At 32.6% G+C, this 14,220-nt stretch overlaps 1 protein-coding gene across 2 annotated transcripts; it reads left to right on the top strand.

Moving 5' to 3' along the window:
* Positions 1-9,697: 9,697 nt before the first annotated feature.
* Positions 9,698-13,174, top strand: LOC101254006 (uncharacterized). 2 transcript variants are annotated; one of them, XR_742252.4, is made up of 6 exons: positions 9,698-9,823; positions 9,914-9,985; positions 10,471-11,025; positions 11,212-12,257; positions 12,348-12,489; positions 12,614-13,174. XR_742252.4 is itself a non-coding variant. In XM_004242835.5 (5 exons), the coding sequence occupies exons 1-4, from the start codon at positions 9,800-9,802 to the stop codon at positions 12,235-12,237; spliced, it is 1,677 nt and encodes a 558-aa protein (XP_004242883.1). In that variant the 5' UTR covers positions 9,698-9,799; the 3' UTR covers positions 12,238-12,257; positions 12,348-13,174. The 2 variants fall into 2 exon arrangements, 1 of the variants encoding a protein (XP_004242883.1); XM_004242835.5 differs by having other exon boundaries at positions 12,348-13,174.
* Positions 13,175-14,220: the final 1,046 nt, after the last annotated feature.

Here is a 14,220-nt window from a genome sequence, read left to right as displayed (position 1 = left end):
TGAAAAATTGAAAAATAAATTATATTTGAAGATCGAACGGTGTGAAAAAATAGGTATGCAGACTCAACCAACTATGTTATTCCCTATTTTTAGGGATAAAACACAAGTACCCCCTAGACTATAATCGAGATCTCAAAAATACACTCTAACTAAACTAAGGTCCTATCCCCCCCCCCCTCCCCCCCCCAAAAAAAAAATTCTTTTTTTTGTAATTTTATAATTTTTGTCTTACATGGCACACTCCATTACTCCACGTAGTTGAGACATATGGGAGATGTTTGGAGCCACGTAAGCTTAAAAAATGTACAAAATGACACAAAAATTGGGTCGGAGGTAATAGGGTCTTAGCTTAATGTTTCTTTGAGATTCCATTCATAGTCTAGGAGGTCTTTTGTCTTATCCCTATTTTCTATGACATCAAATTTGTGTGAATAATTGAAAAATATAAAATATTTGAGCCAATGATATATCTAGCATAGATCAAATTCTCCTCTTCATGTTCTCGTGATTCTTTATGTTTTAAATAGATGGAATATGTGGAAAAAGATTTCTCTTATTTCTTATTGCTTGATAAATGTCCATTTCCTTTGTTTAGACGATTCATGTCCCAGGGACAAAGTATCTTTCATTTAAAGAAAAAAATCTAAGTTGTGTTTGGATGGATATATGCTGATCTATGTATAGGTGGCAATAGATCGATTGGAATAAAATACCTTTTCATCTTCTCATTTAATCAAAAGATAAGAGTTTGCCTAAATTTAGGGGGTTGATACGCTCAAACATACTTCTCAAATAAGAAGTAAAGTGGTCGTGTCAAGTAAATAACCCAACTAGTGAGGTTGAAATCGTTCCTACGAAGAAAATAGTTTAGACTTAACTTCAATTTATTACTACCATTGTTCAGTCAATTACTTCCTTGGAAAGCAAAAATGATAAAAAGAGGGGTTTCTATTCCTAAATAAATGAAAATAACTAGCGAAATAAAAGGATACAACTAACAGCTTCGAATGTTGGAGTTTAATCAATTAATCAAAGTAACTAGGGATCACGTGTTCCCCACAGGTTCATAACTTGATAAGTCTAACTATAACAATTCTTTCCTAGTATCTTGCATGCAAAGTGATAAGTTATGTATTTCTAAATCTTTGGTCTGACATCTAGAAAATTTCACTCCGCACCTTGGTCCGGCTACGTGTGTTGCTATCCTAACCCTTATCTTTACCTCATATTAAGCATCGTATTCGATATTTGACTAAGTTATTACCTCGTACCAATCAATACTAGCCTATTAGATAGTATACACTAAATCTATGTTGATAATTCTTTTCCTATTATCTACCTCCTTGGTCCGGCAAGTAGCATTAAGGCAAGTTCTAACGTTGGTCATCCGTTAAAAAGACTTCTAAACGAAAGAATTATCAATACATGCAAGACATTATTCTAGAATTGTTATTTTAGTTAGGTTTTACCTCATTATTGACCTATGGTTCCCACAACCCTAGATATGGAGTTTAGTTACTCATAGTCATAATTACAATATTCAAATATGTGATACAAGAATTCATGCACTTACTTCGATGAGAAAGAGTAAAATCCGAAAGTTCACTTGATTAATCAGCAAAAGTCACCAGCAATCAATGATAAAAGTCTCAAGATAATCAATAATCTCTCAAAGAGTCTACAAAATAATCAAGAGTCTCCCAATATTCAAAGGTCTAAAAATGATCCAGAGTTTAACCAAATAATCCAGAGTCTAACCTCAAAAATGAGGTTTTTCGAACTATTTATAGAAAATAAAAACCTTATTAAACACGGACTCTATTTGCTGCAAATCTGTCAAAAACGCGGCTGGATCGACGGATATCGCGACGGATCATCGTGGTCACGATGGACCGTCATGGACTCCGTCATCCCATACTTGATGAAATTTCTTCTGCTTCTCTCTTCATTACCCTCGACGGTAGGTATGACGGATCGTTACGAGCACAACGGTTCGAGGGGCTCCGTTCCAAAACACTTGAACTCTTGGAATATGGGTACTGGGGCTACTTCTCTGATCTTCATGACGAACCTGCAGGACGGACCGTCATGGCTACGACGGTCCGTCACGTTTTCCGTAACACCACACTTGGTCAGACTTCTCCATCTTCCTTCAGCAATTGCACTACGCTGCCACCTACGGATCGTCACAAGCATGACGGACCGTCACAAGCTCCGTAGGTGGTCTCTTCTGCATTTCTTCACTCAAAAACCTCCGCATTCATCTTTGGACAATTTTCCTGCAAATAAGGAGAAACTTATATAAAAATTAGCACAAAAAGGCTTTTGGACACACTAAACTTAAGGAAAAAGTATTAATAATACTGTGAAACCGCGGTATATCAGGGGTCTCGTGGTTCCTATGCTGTTGTGTTTCTTGGTTCTTTTCTTTTAGTGCTCTCTTAGCAAAATATGAACCCGTAAAGAGAAGAGCACCGTCTACTCATACTGTCACACCTGCAAGAACTTTCACTTTCTAAATAGATAGGTAGAGTTCAACTTTTGCTTGTTCCTTTCCTTCCGTAGGTAAATGGCTCTCCTTTTTTCCTATAGTTCAGGATTCTCTCTATGCCCATATCTATTTAGTTAAAAGGCTATTTCATTCACTATAAGGAAGTATTACAACCTGAATAAGTATCTCTAATAGAACGATATCAGGTCTTCTATGCGATATTGATCTTCTGTTTGTGGTAAGCGGTCTGCCTTTTTCCTTACTAGATCAAATAGGGAAAGTCAAACAAAAAAGTACAGGAAAGAAAACGTCATTCTATAGTGATTGTACCTGGAACAAAGAAAAAGGGTATTCAATTGAAATCCAGACACTTTTTTCTATTTTTCGCTTAGATCTGTTCGGCAGATTCTAAAGCCAGAGTGTGATGGCACGAATTGAACGAGCAAAGAATCACAATTATCAACTATCACATTCAGAAAGACTATTGGTCTAATTTCACTCAACTAAATAAATTAAAGTCATATTGTCAACTAGGGAAATTGGCAGAATCAGGCATCTCAAACATTGATAAAGGAAAAACCAGGCTTTCATTAGGATGATATTTCTTTCATCCAGATGACAAGGTTTGCTATTTTCCTTAAGTACACTTGTATCTATCTAGCTATCTATGTCGGGGGAGGGAGGGGGCAAGAAGGAGATATAGCAATAGACGACCTATTTTGAGCTTGACTTAAGTAATATCCTAAGTTTCTCTCTAAGCCCTTTTCTCAGCCTGGTCCGGAGCCGAATGGTAATGGACCTACTTTCCTTGGTTGTTGACCTGTTGCGGTGCGAACCACTATGTAGATAAGAAACATAAACAACGTAATAAAAAATTATACTTTTAGTATCAAGATTGTCACTTTGTAGTATATATTTTCAATTCTTTTCTACTGCTTTTATTATATATACATATTTAGCCAAAAAAAATTAATAAAGTTGTGTCACATCACACTCGTGAGCCTTAGTAGATCTGCACGTACAAGCTACTATTTTACTAAATGTTAATTTTTTTTATTTAAATTTATGTAACGTAGTTTGACTTGACATGAATATTAAGAATTAAATAAGAGATGAGTGTTAAAACATACTTAAATTATCCTCTCTTTTTTTTATAAATCATACCTAAACTATTGAGAGTGTGAGTTTCATACCTAACTAGTATATTACCCACGCTTCGCGTGAAAATTTAATATCATGAAATCCGTAAAATAATACTTAAACATATCCATCATTAAACTAAAAACTACAATAAAAACATAAATTAAAATGAAAATATAATATCTTATTTGTTATCCTTAACATAAGTATAAATTAATGACCTTAAAAATACATACCAGAATCTGTAACACAAGCAATAGTGTTAGTGAGCCACTCAACAAGAGAAAAGACACAAATATTTAATTGTGCGAAAGAAGTAGTTCAGAATTTTCGTTATTTTAAAATGAGACGAAATCCATCTTTTACACACGACAAACGGTAGTATGAACAAATTTTAATTGTGCCTTATCAGAAAGGTTAAAACTATTTGGAAAAGATGCAACCTTTTGGAAAGGTCACAACATTTCGCAAAAGTCACAACTCTTCATAAAAGTCGCAACTCTTCATTAAAGTCACAACTTTTCATAAAGTCACAACTTTTCATTTAAATCACAACTCTTAATGAAAAAGGGGCTAAAATTGGATATAAATAAATGAAAAGGGAATCCTGGTTTGTGGTGACACTACGTAGGCGAGCCTAGGGTTCCTCGCGGAGGAATTTAATATCACAGAATTTATAAAATAATACTTAAAAAACCTATCCTCCATTAAAATTAAAAACTATATTATCTTAAATAAAAGATCATATATTATCAAACATTAATAATGTAAAGAAAAATAAAAATTATCACATCTTATCATTTATCCTTAATAACAAAAACATTAACCAATAATTGTAAACATGCAGACCAATATCTGTAACCTAAATCATATTGTCAGTGAGTCACTCAACATGAGTAAAGTACACAAATATATAATTGTTTAGTAATAGTAGTAGAAGAAGAAGAAGAAGTAGTTTAGAATTTTTTTTTATCAATGATTGTAAAAATACATACTGGTCTATAACATTAACCATGGTGTCAGTGAGCCACTCGACATGAACAAAGTATATAAATAGTAGTAGAAGAAGAAAAGGAGGAAGAAGAAAAAGAAGTTCAGAATTTTTGTTGTCGTAAAATGAGCAAAAATATCTCTATTTCTCGGCAAAAAATGATAGTGTGAACTAGGGGTAGCAGGGGGATCGGGTCGGTCCGCCCTGGCCCGCGTTTGGCTTGAGATCCGGCCCGCCGGACCTGTACCCATTTTAATTTCGGGGTTTTAGGGTTGGGGGATTAGTGGACCGGTCAGGGGCCGGTTCACCTATGCATCCCGATCGACCCAACCCAGTCTCGGCCGGTTCACGGTATCCCATATATATATATATATATATATATATATATATATATATATATATACTAGTCGTTTCCAGCCGTTGGGAAAACATCTAGTTGGGGGGGGGGCAACGGATTTTTCCCCCTTTTTGACTTTCCAAACACCCCCTACCATCACTACTTTTAATACTTTAATTTAAACCCTCAAGTTATAATAACTACACTTTAATCCATTTTTAATATTATAAATACCCCTCTATCCCTTAAAATTTCTTACAAAATCATCTATTCTCATTTCTCTCATCTATTTTTCTATATCCTGTCAACTCTCAAGCCACAATCTTAAGTTTTAATTTCTATTCATTTTAATTCTCATTTTATTATATTACATATATTGTAATTTTTAATTCTAAATTTTCATATTATATCAACTTTTATATATATATATATATATATATAATTTCATATTTGCTATCAAGTGTTGGTTTGAGTTTCAAAGTACAAGTTACAACAAACTACAAGCTTCAAGAATCGTTAAATGTCTGCTATTAACGCATGCGTTTGGTACATTCCTTTCATAATATTTATATTTATTTTTTGTCTTTATTTTTTGTGTTATTATTGTTTTTATATTACACTTTATATATAATAAAGTATGAGTTCTAGCAAAATACACCGAAGGAAAAGATAAAGAACAAGATAATGAACAAAGTGACATTTTTAAAATATTTAATTTTGGTTAAAAAATAGTAAGAAAAAAAGAATTGTAAATACCATGGCACTTCATCTAAATTAATGTCTAGAGTTAGATTTAATATAAATGATTCTACTTATGTTGATGATACTGCTTATGATACTAATTCAAATTTTCAACTTGATCACAAAAGTTTAGAACAACATTATGGTAATATTAATCATAATCTTGATGAAAATTTAGGTGAAGAAGTAGAAGATGATTTGGGAGAAGAGAATTTAGAAGATACACCTACTAGTTCGGTGACAAAAGTTCCAAATGAAATGATAAATTCAACGTAGCAAAATTGTGGACGTCCACCCCTTATACCTCCCACAAGGGAGAAGGTAAAGTATCAATGTCCTAAAACTTCTATTGTGTGGCAATTTATGACTTTCGATAAGGAAAATAGTGTTACTATTTGTAATAAGTGTAAGCAACCTTTTAAACATAAACAAAGTGGGGGTCAAGGTGGGACAGGGTAATTAAAAAGACATTTGTTATCTTGTGTGCCGATTCAATATAAAGAAGTTAAAGCATTAGCCAATAGAAAAAAAGAAATTCCAATTAATGAATTTGATATTAGTGGTAATGCATCGGTAGGGTTTCTAACATGGTTCAAGGAACATTAGATCCTTTTAACCCCGGTGGTCCACTAACACAACATAAATATAATAAGGAATAAAATCGCGAAAATTTAGCAAAAATGATTTCTGTTTGTGATTTTGCCTTACAGCTTTCCTTCAAATTCCGATTTTATTGAATATATTCAACAAACTTATAATCCTTCTTATAGAAGTTTTTCAAGAAATACTGTTAAATCTTATATTTATGAATATCAACGTAAACATTATCAATTTCTTCGCTGTATATTTTGCATATTAGATAGTAGAGTTTCTATAACTTCGGACATGGGTCATAGTGTTAATGGAAATGATTATTTAACTATTACAGCACATTAGATTGATCATAATTGAAATTTGCAAAAAAGAATCTTAAGTTATAAAAAATGTGTAGAAAAAAAACTGGTGGATATTTAGCTTCAAATATTTTAAGTGTTTTAGATAATTACGTGGTTATAGATAAAGTAATGTCTGTCGCATTAGATAATGCATCTAATAATACAAACGCTGCTAAAATGTTAAAAGTTAGATTATGTCCAATTGACAATAATATTTTTCATGTTAGATGTGTTGCACATATATTAAATTTGGTTGTACAAGATGGTATTTCATTATTTGATTGTGGTTGCATAAAAATTGAATATGTCGTTGCCTGGATTTTTCATACTAACAATGCGCTAGAATTAGGAAATTTAATGAGCGTTGTTTACTATGTGAATTGTCACCTAGAAAAATTTCAAGACATATTAAAACAAGGTAGAATTCTTTTTACAAAATACTTTCAGTTGCTTACAAATATAGAAGACCCATACAAATGGTGTTTTATGCTCATAATGCTGAACATTAGATAGAATTTGTGATAAAGATTGGGAAGAAACTAAATAACTATTTATAATTTTTAAGACTTTTTTATGATGCTACAACCATGTTTTCTGATATTTATTATCCTACTATTTCATTAGTTTTAAGTAATATTTGTCTCTTACAATTCAATTTTCTAAATATGAAAAAATAGATAAATTTAGGATTGCAATTGAAGGTATTAAAATATATTTTTTTTCCTATTCCTCAGATTTATTTAACTGCTACTTTACTTCATCCTGATTATAAATGACGAGGTGTGCAGGGCCTTGTTGACACTTTTTTTTATGAAACTTTAGAAATTTTACCGAAAAATTTCAATTGTGAAACGTGTAAGTCTAGCATAAAAGTAAAAGCAAAAATATGGTATGAAAAATATAGAACTATGGAAAATATTCAAGGAGAAGTTGGTCAAACTTCTAATCCTGAGATTGATTTTGAAGTTCGAATTTCAACTTATATGCGAGGTGTTCTTGGTCTTAATTCTACTAACCGTGATAATTTTGAAGAATATCTTAATCAATCTTTAGAAGCATTGCAAATCAAAGATTGCAATGAAGATTTATTAGGCTGGCGGAGTAGGCGAAGCGTTGCATTTCTAATTTTGAGCAAAATGGTTCGTGATGTTCTAGCTATTCAAGCTTCATTAGTTCCACCGGAGGTTGCTTTCAGTGTGGTGATTTTCAAATTGGTGATCATAAACATTCATTGGCGGAACACAGTCTGAAAACAACAGTTTTATTTAAAGACTAGTCAATGCCGATAGGAGGAATAATAATTTGCTACCAAACAAGCAATTTGGATCAAAACACAAATAGAATGCAGTGATAATGAATTAGAGTCACAAGAGTTTTTAACAAGTTTGCCAACAACGGAGGATATCACCATCGGTATGATGCGACAATTAGAATTGAATTTTAAAGGAGAAAACAGATATTATTAGATTACTTACGAGAACTAATTGAAACAGAATCCTTCCTAGAAGGTGGCTGTTTAAAATTAGTTACTCATCTAATATCTGTAACAGATATTAGATTTACATATGAGAACTTATTGAAACAGCACCCTTCTTAGAAGGTGGTTGCATAGATTAGTTATCCTACTAATATTTGTTAATTGTAACTTCTAAGTTCTATTGATAAATTTGAAGGTTTTATTCAAGTTTTTTTATACAATTATTGTATTGCATTTTAATTTTAATATATACAATTAAATATATACTAAAGTACTAAACTAACTTTAAAATACTTAATTTAAAACTTGTAACTTGACATTTGAAATTTCAAGTTTATATTACTTTAAAATATTTGAATACAAATTAAACTTCTCAAATTTGAAATTTAAAACTTTAAAGTTGAAACATGAAAGCTTGAAATTTGAAAATTAAAACTTGAAATTTGATAATTTAATTTGAAATTTAAAATTTGAAAGTTAAAAGTTAAATTTAAAATTTATTAGATAAAAACATATAATTTCAATACAAATAAATAAGTACTTAAAAAACAAAAAAAATTCCCAATCTCGTCCCCCCAAATCTCATCCATTCCGTATATATAGTGGGACGGGATGGGACCTATTTCTGTCCCCCAATACCGGTCCCAGCCAAAATCCCCTCATCGCCGATCCTCATCCCGTCCCCCAGTCCTCGTCCCTGTCCCCTTGTCAGCCCTAGTGTAAACAAATGTTTATTGTTCCCTTATTAGAAAGGTCATAACTATTTGGAAAAGTTGCAATCCTTCAAAATTGTCACAACCTTTCATAAAGATCATAACATTTCATAAAGTAACAACTTTTCATTAAAGTCATAATTTTTCATAAAAAATTTAACTTTTCATAAAAATCATAATTTTTCATTAAAGAGAGGGCTAGTTTTGAAAATAAATAATTTTAAATGCGGTGGTGCCATGTAGGCAGACCTAGAATTTCCTCTTATATAAATATATGATTAGTTTGAAAAATACACCCTCTCTCTCTCTCTCTTTTGTTTAAAAAAATTTTGACATCACAATTCACATGAACAAAACATTCTACTTTGACAAAAAATTAATAAATTATAATCTAAAAAAAAAGAATTAGGTCTGTTTTTGACCCTCAATAAATAAAGAATTTTAAAACTTGTGATCTAAAATAAATGGGAACATGAACAAGTACCCCTAAACTATGATCAAAATCTCAGATACACACCTTAACTAACCTAAAGTTCTATTACCCCTGAATTTTATTTTTTTTTTGTAATTTTATACACCTTTTATCTTATGTGGCACACTTCGTTACTCAATGCAATTAAGGCGCATGGGAGATATTTGGATGTCACGTTAGCCAAATATATGCACAAAATTATTTTAAAAAATAAGTTCATGAGATAAATAGGACTTTACAATAGTTAAGGTGTGTCTCTGAGATTTCGATCATAGTCTAGAGGTACTTGTAAATTTTCTCAAAACAAATCATTAATTTTTATGTGATTAAATTTGTAGTAACAATTTAACTTTAAAATATTTATTTAACATCTAATAAAATGACTTTCAAAACTATCTAAATTTGTATTACGTTAGACTAACTCATATAAATCGTAATTGAGGTAAATAAATAGTGTTTTATTAGAATAATTATCTGTAGCCCATTTCTCAAGAAGCCAACAATGGCTTCAACTTGTCTGGATGTGGTACTGAATCCGAATTTGATTCCTTCTGTTATGTTACTTGCTTCAGTTTCATTTGCATATTTGACTCTTTTTTATTACCTTTGATTGCAGAGCTTTCTTGGGAATTTTTGCAACAACTGGAGTTTCAGACCTTGTACAAGACTAACACCTTGCATTTCCCAAGTGGGTTTTTCCAAGTTCAATTTTTCTTTATATATTTTTTCGAATTTCTCCAATATGATAATCATAGCTTAGAAATGGAAGAATTTGATAAAATGTAGGTTGAGATTAGGGCTAAGAAATAACATAATATGGCTTAGGGCTTATGATGTTTCTTGATGTTAGCATTTATTTTCTTTTTGGGTGAAATGTAGGTTTGAGATTTTCAATTTTGCATTTCAATTGATGGGTCAATTAGAATTTTGATACTTCAGGCATACATTTCATTTGGAGAGATTCGTATTGGTTTACTGTAGGTATCTTCAGATTTTGTGTCTTTGTATCTGATTACTGAAACACTAAATACTTGGAAATTCTTGTATTAAGATTTGGTAAAAAGAAATGTTGCGATGATTATGTGAACAACTCATTTGATTATATATCATTCATCACAATAAGGTCTTCCTTTTCAACGTTTAACGTGGGTATTAGTTGAACATGTATTGCAGGTAAGGAATAGTTTATTGCTTGGGAAAAACAAGAACTATACTAGCTCTGTAGGATATAAGGGAATTCCGTTAACAGAAATTTCTTGTGTTCCAAGTGCTGTTGCGAGTTCTAGTGAACTTCCTCCACTTGTTAGTGCTTTAAAAGCTTCAGCTGAAGAAAATGCTGCAAGTTTTCATTTTCCTGGCCATAATAGAGGACAAGCAGCGCCATCATCACTAACTCAGCTCATTGGTGCAAAACCGTTTCTTCATGATATGCCTGAGCTTCCGGAGCTTGACAATCTGTTTTCACCAGAAGGTCCCATTCTCGAAGCACAAAAAGAAGCAGCAAGACTTTTTGGAGCATTGGAAACATGGTTCCTTGTTGGCGGTAGTACATGTGGAGTTCACGCGGCCATTATGGCGACTTGTTCACCTGGAGATACTCTTATTCTCCCACGGAATTCTCATATCTCAGCCATATCTGCCATGGTATTGTCTGGTGCACTTCCTAAGTATATCGTCCCTGAATATGATTTCAAATGGGATGTTGCTGGTGGCATCACTCCATCACAGGCAAGTAAAACATCCTGACATGCATCTTTATCAACGTCGTCTTTATGCAAGAATTAAATGATCTTGAATGCATTAGTGGAACGATATTTTAAGTGTAAAATCATGCAAACTAGTGATAAATTTATAAAAGTGTTTGAAAGACTATTACACTTGTATCCGTAAAAGAATGAAGTTCTTGTTATGTAGGTGAATGATGCAATCAAAGAGCTAGAAATGGAAGGCCGAAAAGCAGCAGCCCTTTTGGTCGTCTCCCCTACCTATCATGGTATATGCAGCAACCTGGATGAGATTTGTCATATTTGTCATTCGTATAATATCCCCGTAATTGTCGATGAGGCTCATGGGGCCCATTTAGGATTTCATCCAGAGTTGCCTAGCTCATCCCTCAGCCAGGGAGCTGATCTTGCTGTACAGTCTACTCACAAAGTTTTGTGTTCGCTTACGCAGTCATCTATGTTGCACATGCAAGGAAATCTTGTTAATAGAGAAAGAATCAGCAAAAGCCTTCAAATGCTTCAAAGTAGTAGCCCTAGTTATCTGCTTTTAGCATCTCTGGATGCTGCCAGGGCCCAATTAAGTGAAAATAGAGAGGCTGTTTTTGACAAAGCAATGGACTTGGCTCTGGAAGCAAGAAGCTTGATTAGTAAAATTCCTGGAATCTCAATCATTGAGTTCCCAAGTTTCTCAAGTTTTTTCCAGATCGACCCATTGCGACTCACCATTGGTGTATGGCAGTTAGGTCTTTCAGGTTTTGAAGCAGACGATATCTTGTGCAATGATTTTGGTGTTGTTTGTGAACTTGTTGGGACCAAATCTTTTACTTTGGCATTTAACTTAGGGACTCAAAGAGATCATGTCCTTCGGCTTGTAGCTGGTCTAAACCATCTATCACAAACTTCTCACTTTCCTCAACCTGTGAAAGAAGAAGGCAAAAATGTAAATCATTTTGTATGCCTTGATGATATTAGAATAAGAATGAGTCCTAGAGAGGCCTTCTTTGCTACAAAACGTAAAGTCAGCATAAGAGATAGCCTCGGTGAAATATGTGGAGAGCTTGTATGTCCTTATCCACCTGGTATTCCAGTTCTAATTCCTGGTGAGATCATCACAGCGGAAGCATTGAATTATCTCCTGGAGATCAGAAGCAAGGGTGCTGTTATTACCGGAGCGGCTGATTTCTCCCTATCATCTTTTGTTGTATGTGTTACCTAAGCATTCTTCCGTCACCTTAAGTAAGTAGTTCATGTACAAATACGAGTGACTTTGGTGTTAGACCACCCTGCATTTGGCTTTAGAGATCTTAAGCCTTTCCTATATTGCAGGCAGCGGCAGTTTTGGGTATAGTTCAAGTTCAAAAGCAATATCTTTCAGAGCTTTGAATGGGAACTGTCATGAGCCTATTAAAGGAAACTGGTAACTCAAAGGCACATTAATGAAACTATTATGTGGACATGGCTACTCTAGGTTTGTTTTTTGATAAAATCAAAGACATTCATGTTGTCTCTATTAATGCTCGTCACAACATTGATATCTGAGGGTTCCACATTCTTCTTTTCCTCATTGTATGTATAATTCTGGTCAAACGAAGGTGGACGTATTCTCTATCAGCAAAGCAAGAGGCAACAAGATGATCCTCATCAAACTGGACATAAGCAATACAAGCAGGTGAAGAAAGAGAAACGCCGGCAAGCTATTACTCATTAGATGGCATTTCCAATTGACATTCTTTAGTTCATCTAAAACCAACATGCTCTTTAGTGTATGCTATTCCTCTTTTGGGGACTGTTAGCTATTTGGCTTCTATGTTGAGTTAAGAAACCTTGTAATCATTTGGGGTGGCTGAGAGATTGTTTGGGAGAAGTGGTGGAACAATGAGAATATGTAGCAACCCATATATTATTTCTTCTACAATGGAATTATTTTCTTCTGTTGCAAGCTGGGAAGATAAAAAATTGCATGTACTTTGTATTCTTGTTCTGTTTCTTTTTTCATTCTGATGATAGAAACATGGCATAGACATTAAGATTAAGGTGTTGTTTAGTTGGGAAGAAGTTGTACCATGATTATTTATTTCGGGATAAGTTATCCTAGGATAAGTTATTTCATCGTTTATATATGACAACTGGAGTTAAAGGTCGAGCTTCAATCAGTATATATGGGATAACTTATACCATCACTAAAGTATAAATGGCGGGATAAATAAGTTTAAGATTGCATTATTAAATTTTATACTATACGCCAAACGACTCCTAAGAGAATTGGAACAGAATGATGATAATCGTTGAAAAGATGGAAAATGAAGTAAAAATCTAGATAATGAATTTTGGAGATTTTCTTAAACGGGCCAGGTGACAAAATTTCTTTTTAACAAAATAGAGGCATTTCCCTATATGTAATAGATTGATATGGTATAAATAGTTATGTAATGTATCAATAGCGTATAAATAATATATATCTATGCATATATGATATAAAATATTTCTCAACTTTCCAATTTAGAGCTTATATATTCCTCATTATAAAATTAAAGTAGTTGGCTTATACCAATATCGTTACAAAAGTTGTTCACATACTTTTTAAAATGAGCTACTTTTGTTACGAGGATTATATCAGCTCTAAATCACAAGTTGAAGAGTATATTAAAGATGTATATACATTCACATACGTTGTTTATACAATATTTATAAATTTTAGTTTGATTTTTTTTTTCAATATTGACTTACTCAAATTTCCTCTTAATTGTTCTAAATTTTAAATTTAAATATGAGCTCCTCTCAATATTTTATATCTTTTGATATATTATTTATACGGAACAATTTATGACATTAATGGACAAGTTGTCACTCTTTCCTCAATTTGCATTATAATTAATACTTTTTGTGTTAATTTTAAGGATGTTAAGGGGTTAAATTAAATATATCTCATATATATTCTTGATTGATTAAATTAAGATATAATAATAAGAGAAAAAAATACTAAAATATTCTCATGCATGCATGTTATTAGGTTGATCACAAGAAATCTGTGTTGCTATAAATATTCTCATGCAGTTCTAAATTAATCATTTTATTTAACAGAAAAAAAAGGAATGAAAAGTACTAAAAGAATTAAGTCAAAGGTGTTTATGTGGTATTGATAAGTTCATATGTGACGAGTAGTTTTGGATTAAAAATGATTGTACTGATATTTTATCAA

The sequence above is a fragment of the Solanum lycopersicum genome, chromosome 7, assembly GCF_036512215.1.
Source record: "Solanum lycopersicum chromosome 7, SLM_r2.1".
NCBI classification, from domain to species: domain Eukaryota; kingdom Viridiplantae; phylum Streptophyta; class Magnoliopsida; order Solanales; family Solanaceae; genus Solanum; species Solanum lycopersicum.
This window is presented reverse-complemented; position numbering and strand designations above follow the sequence as displayed.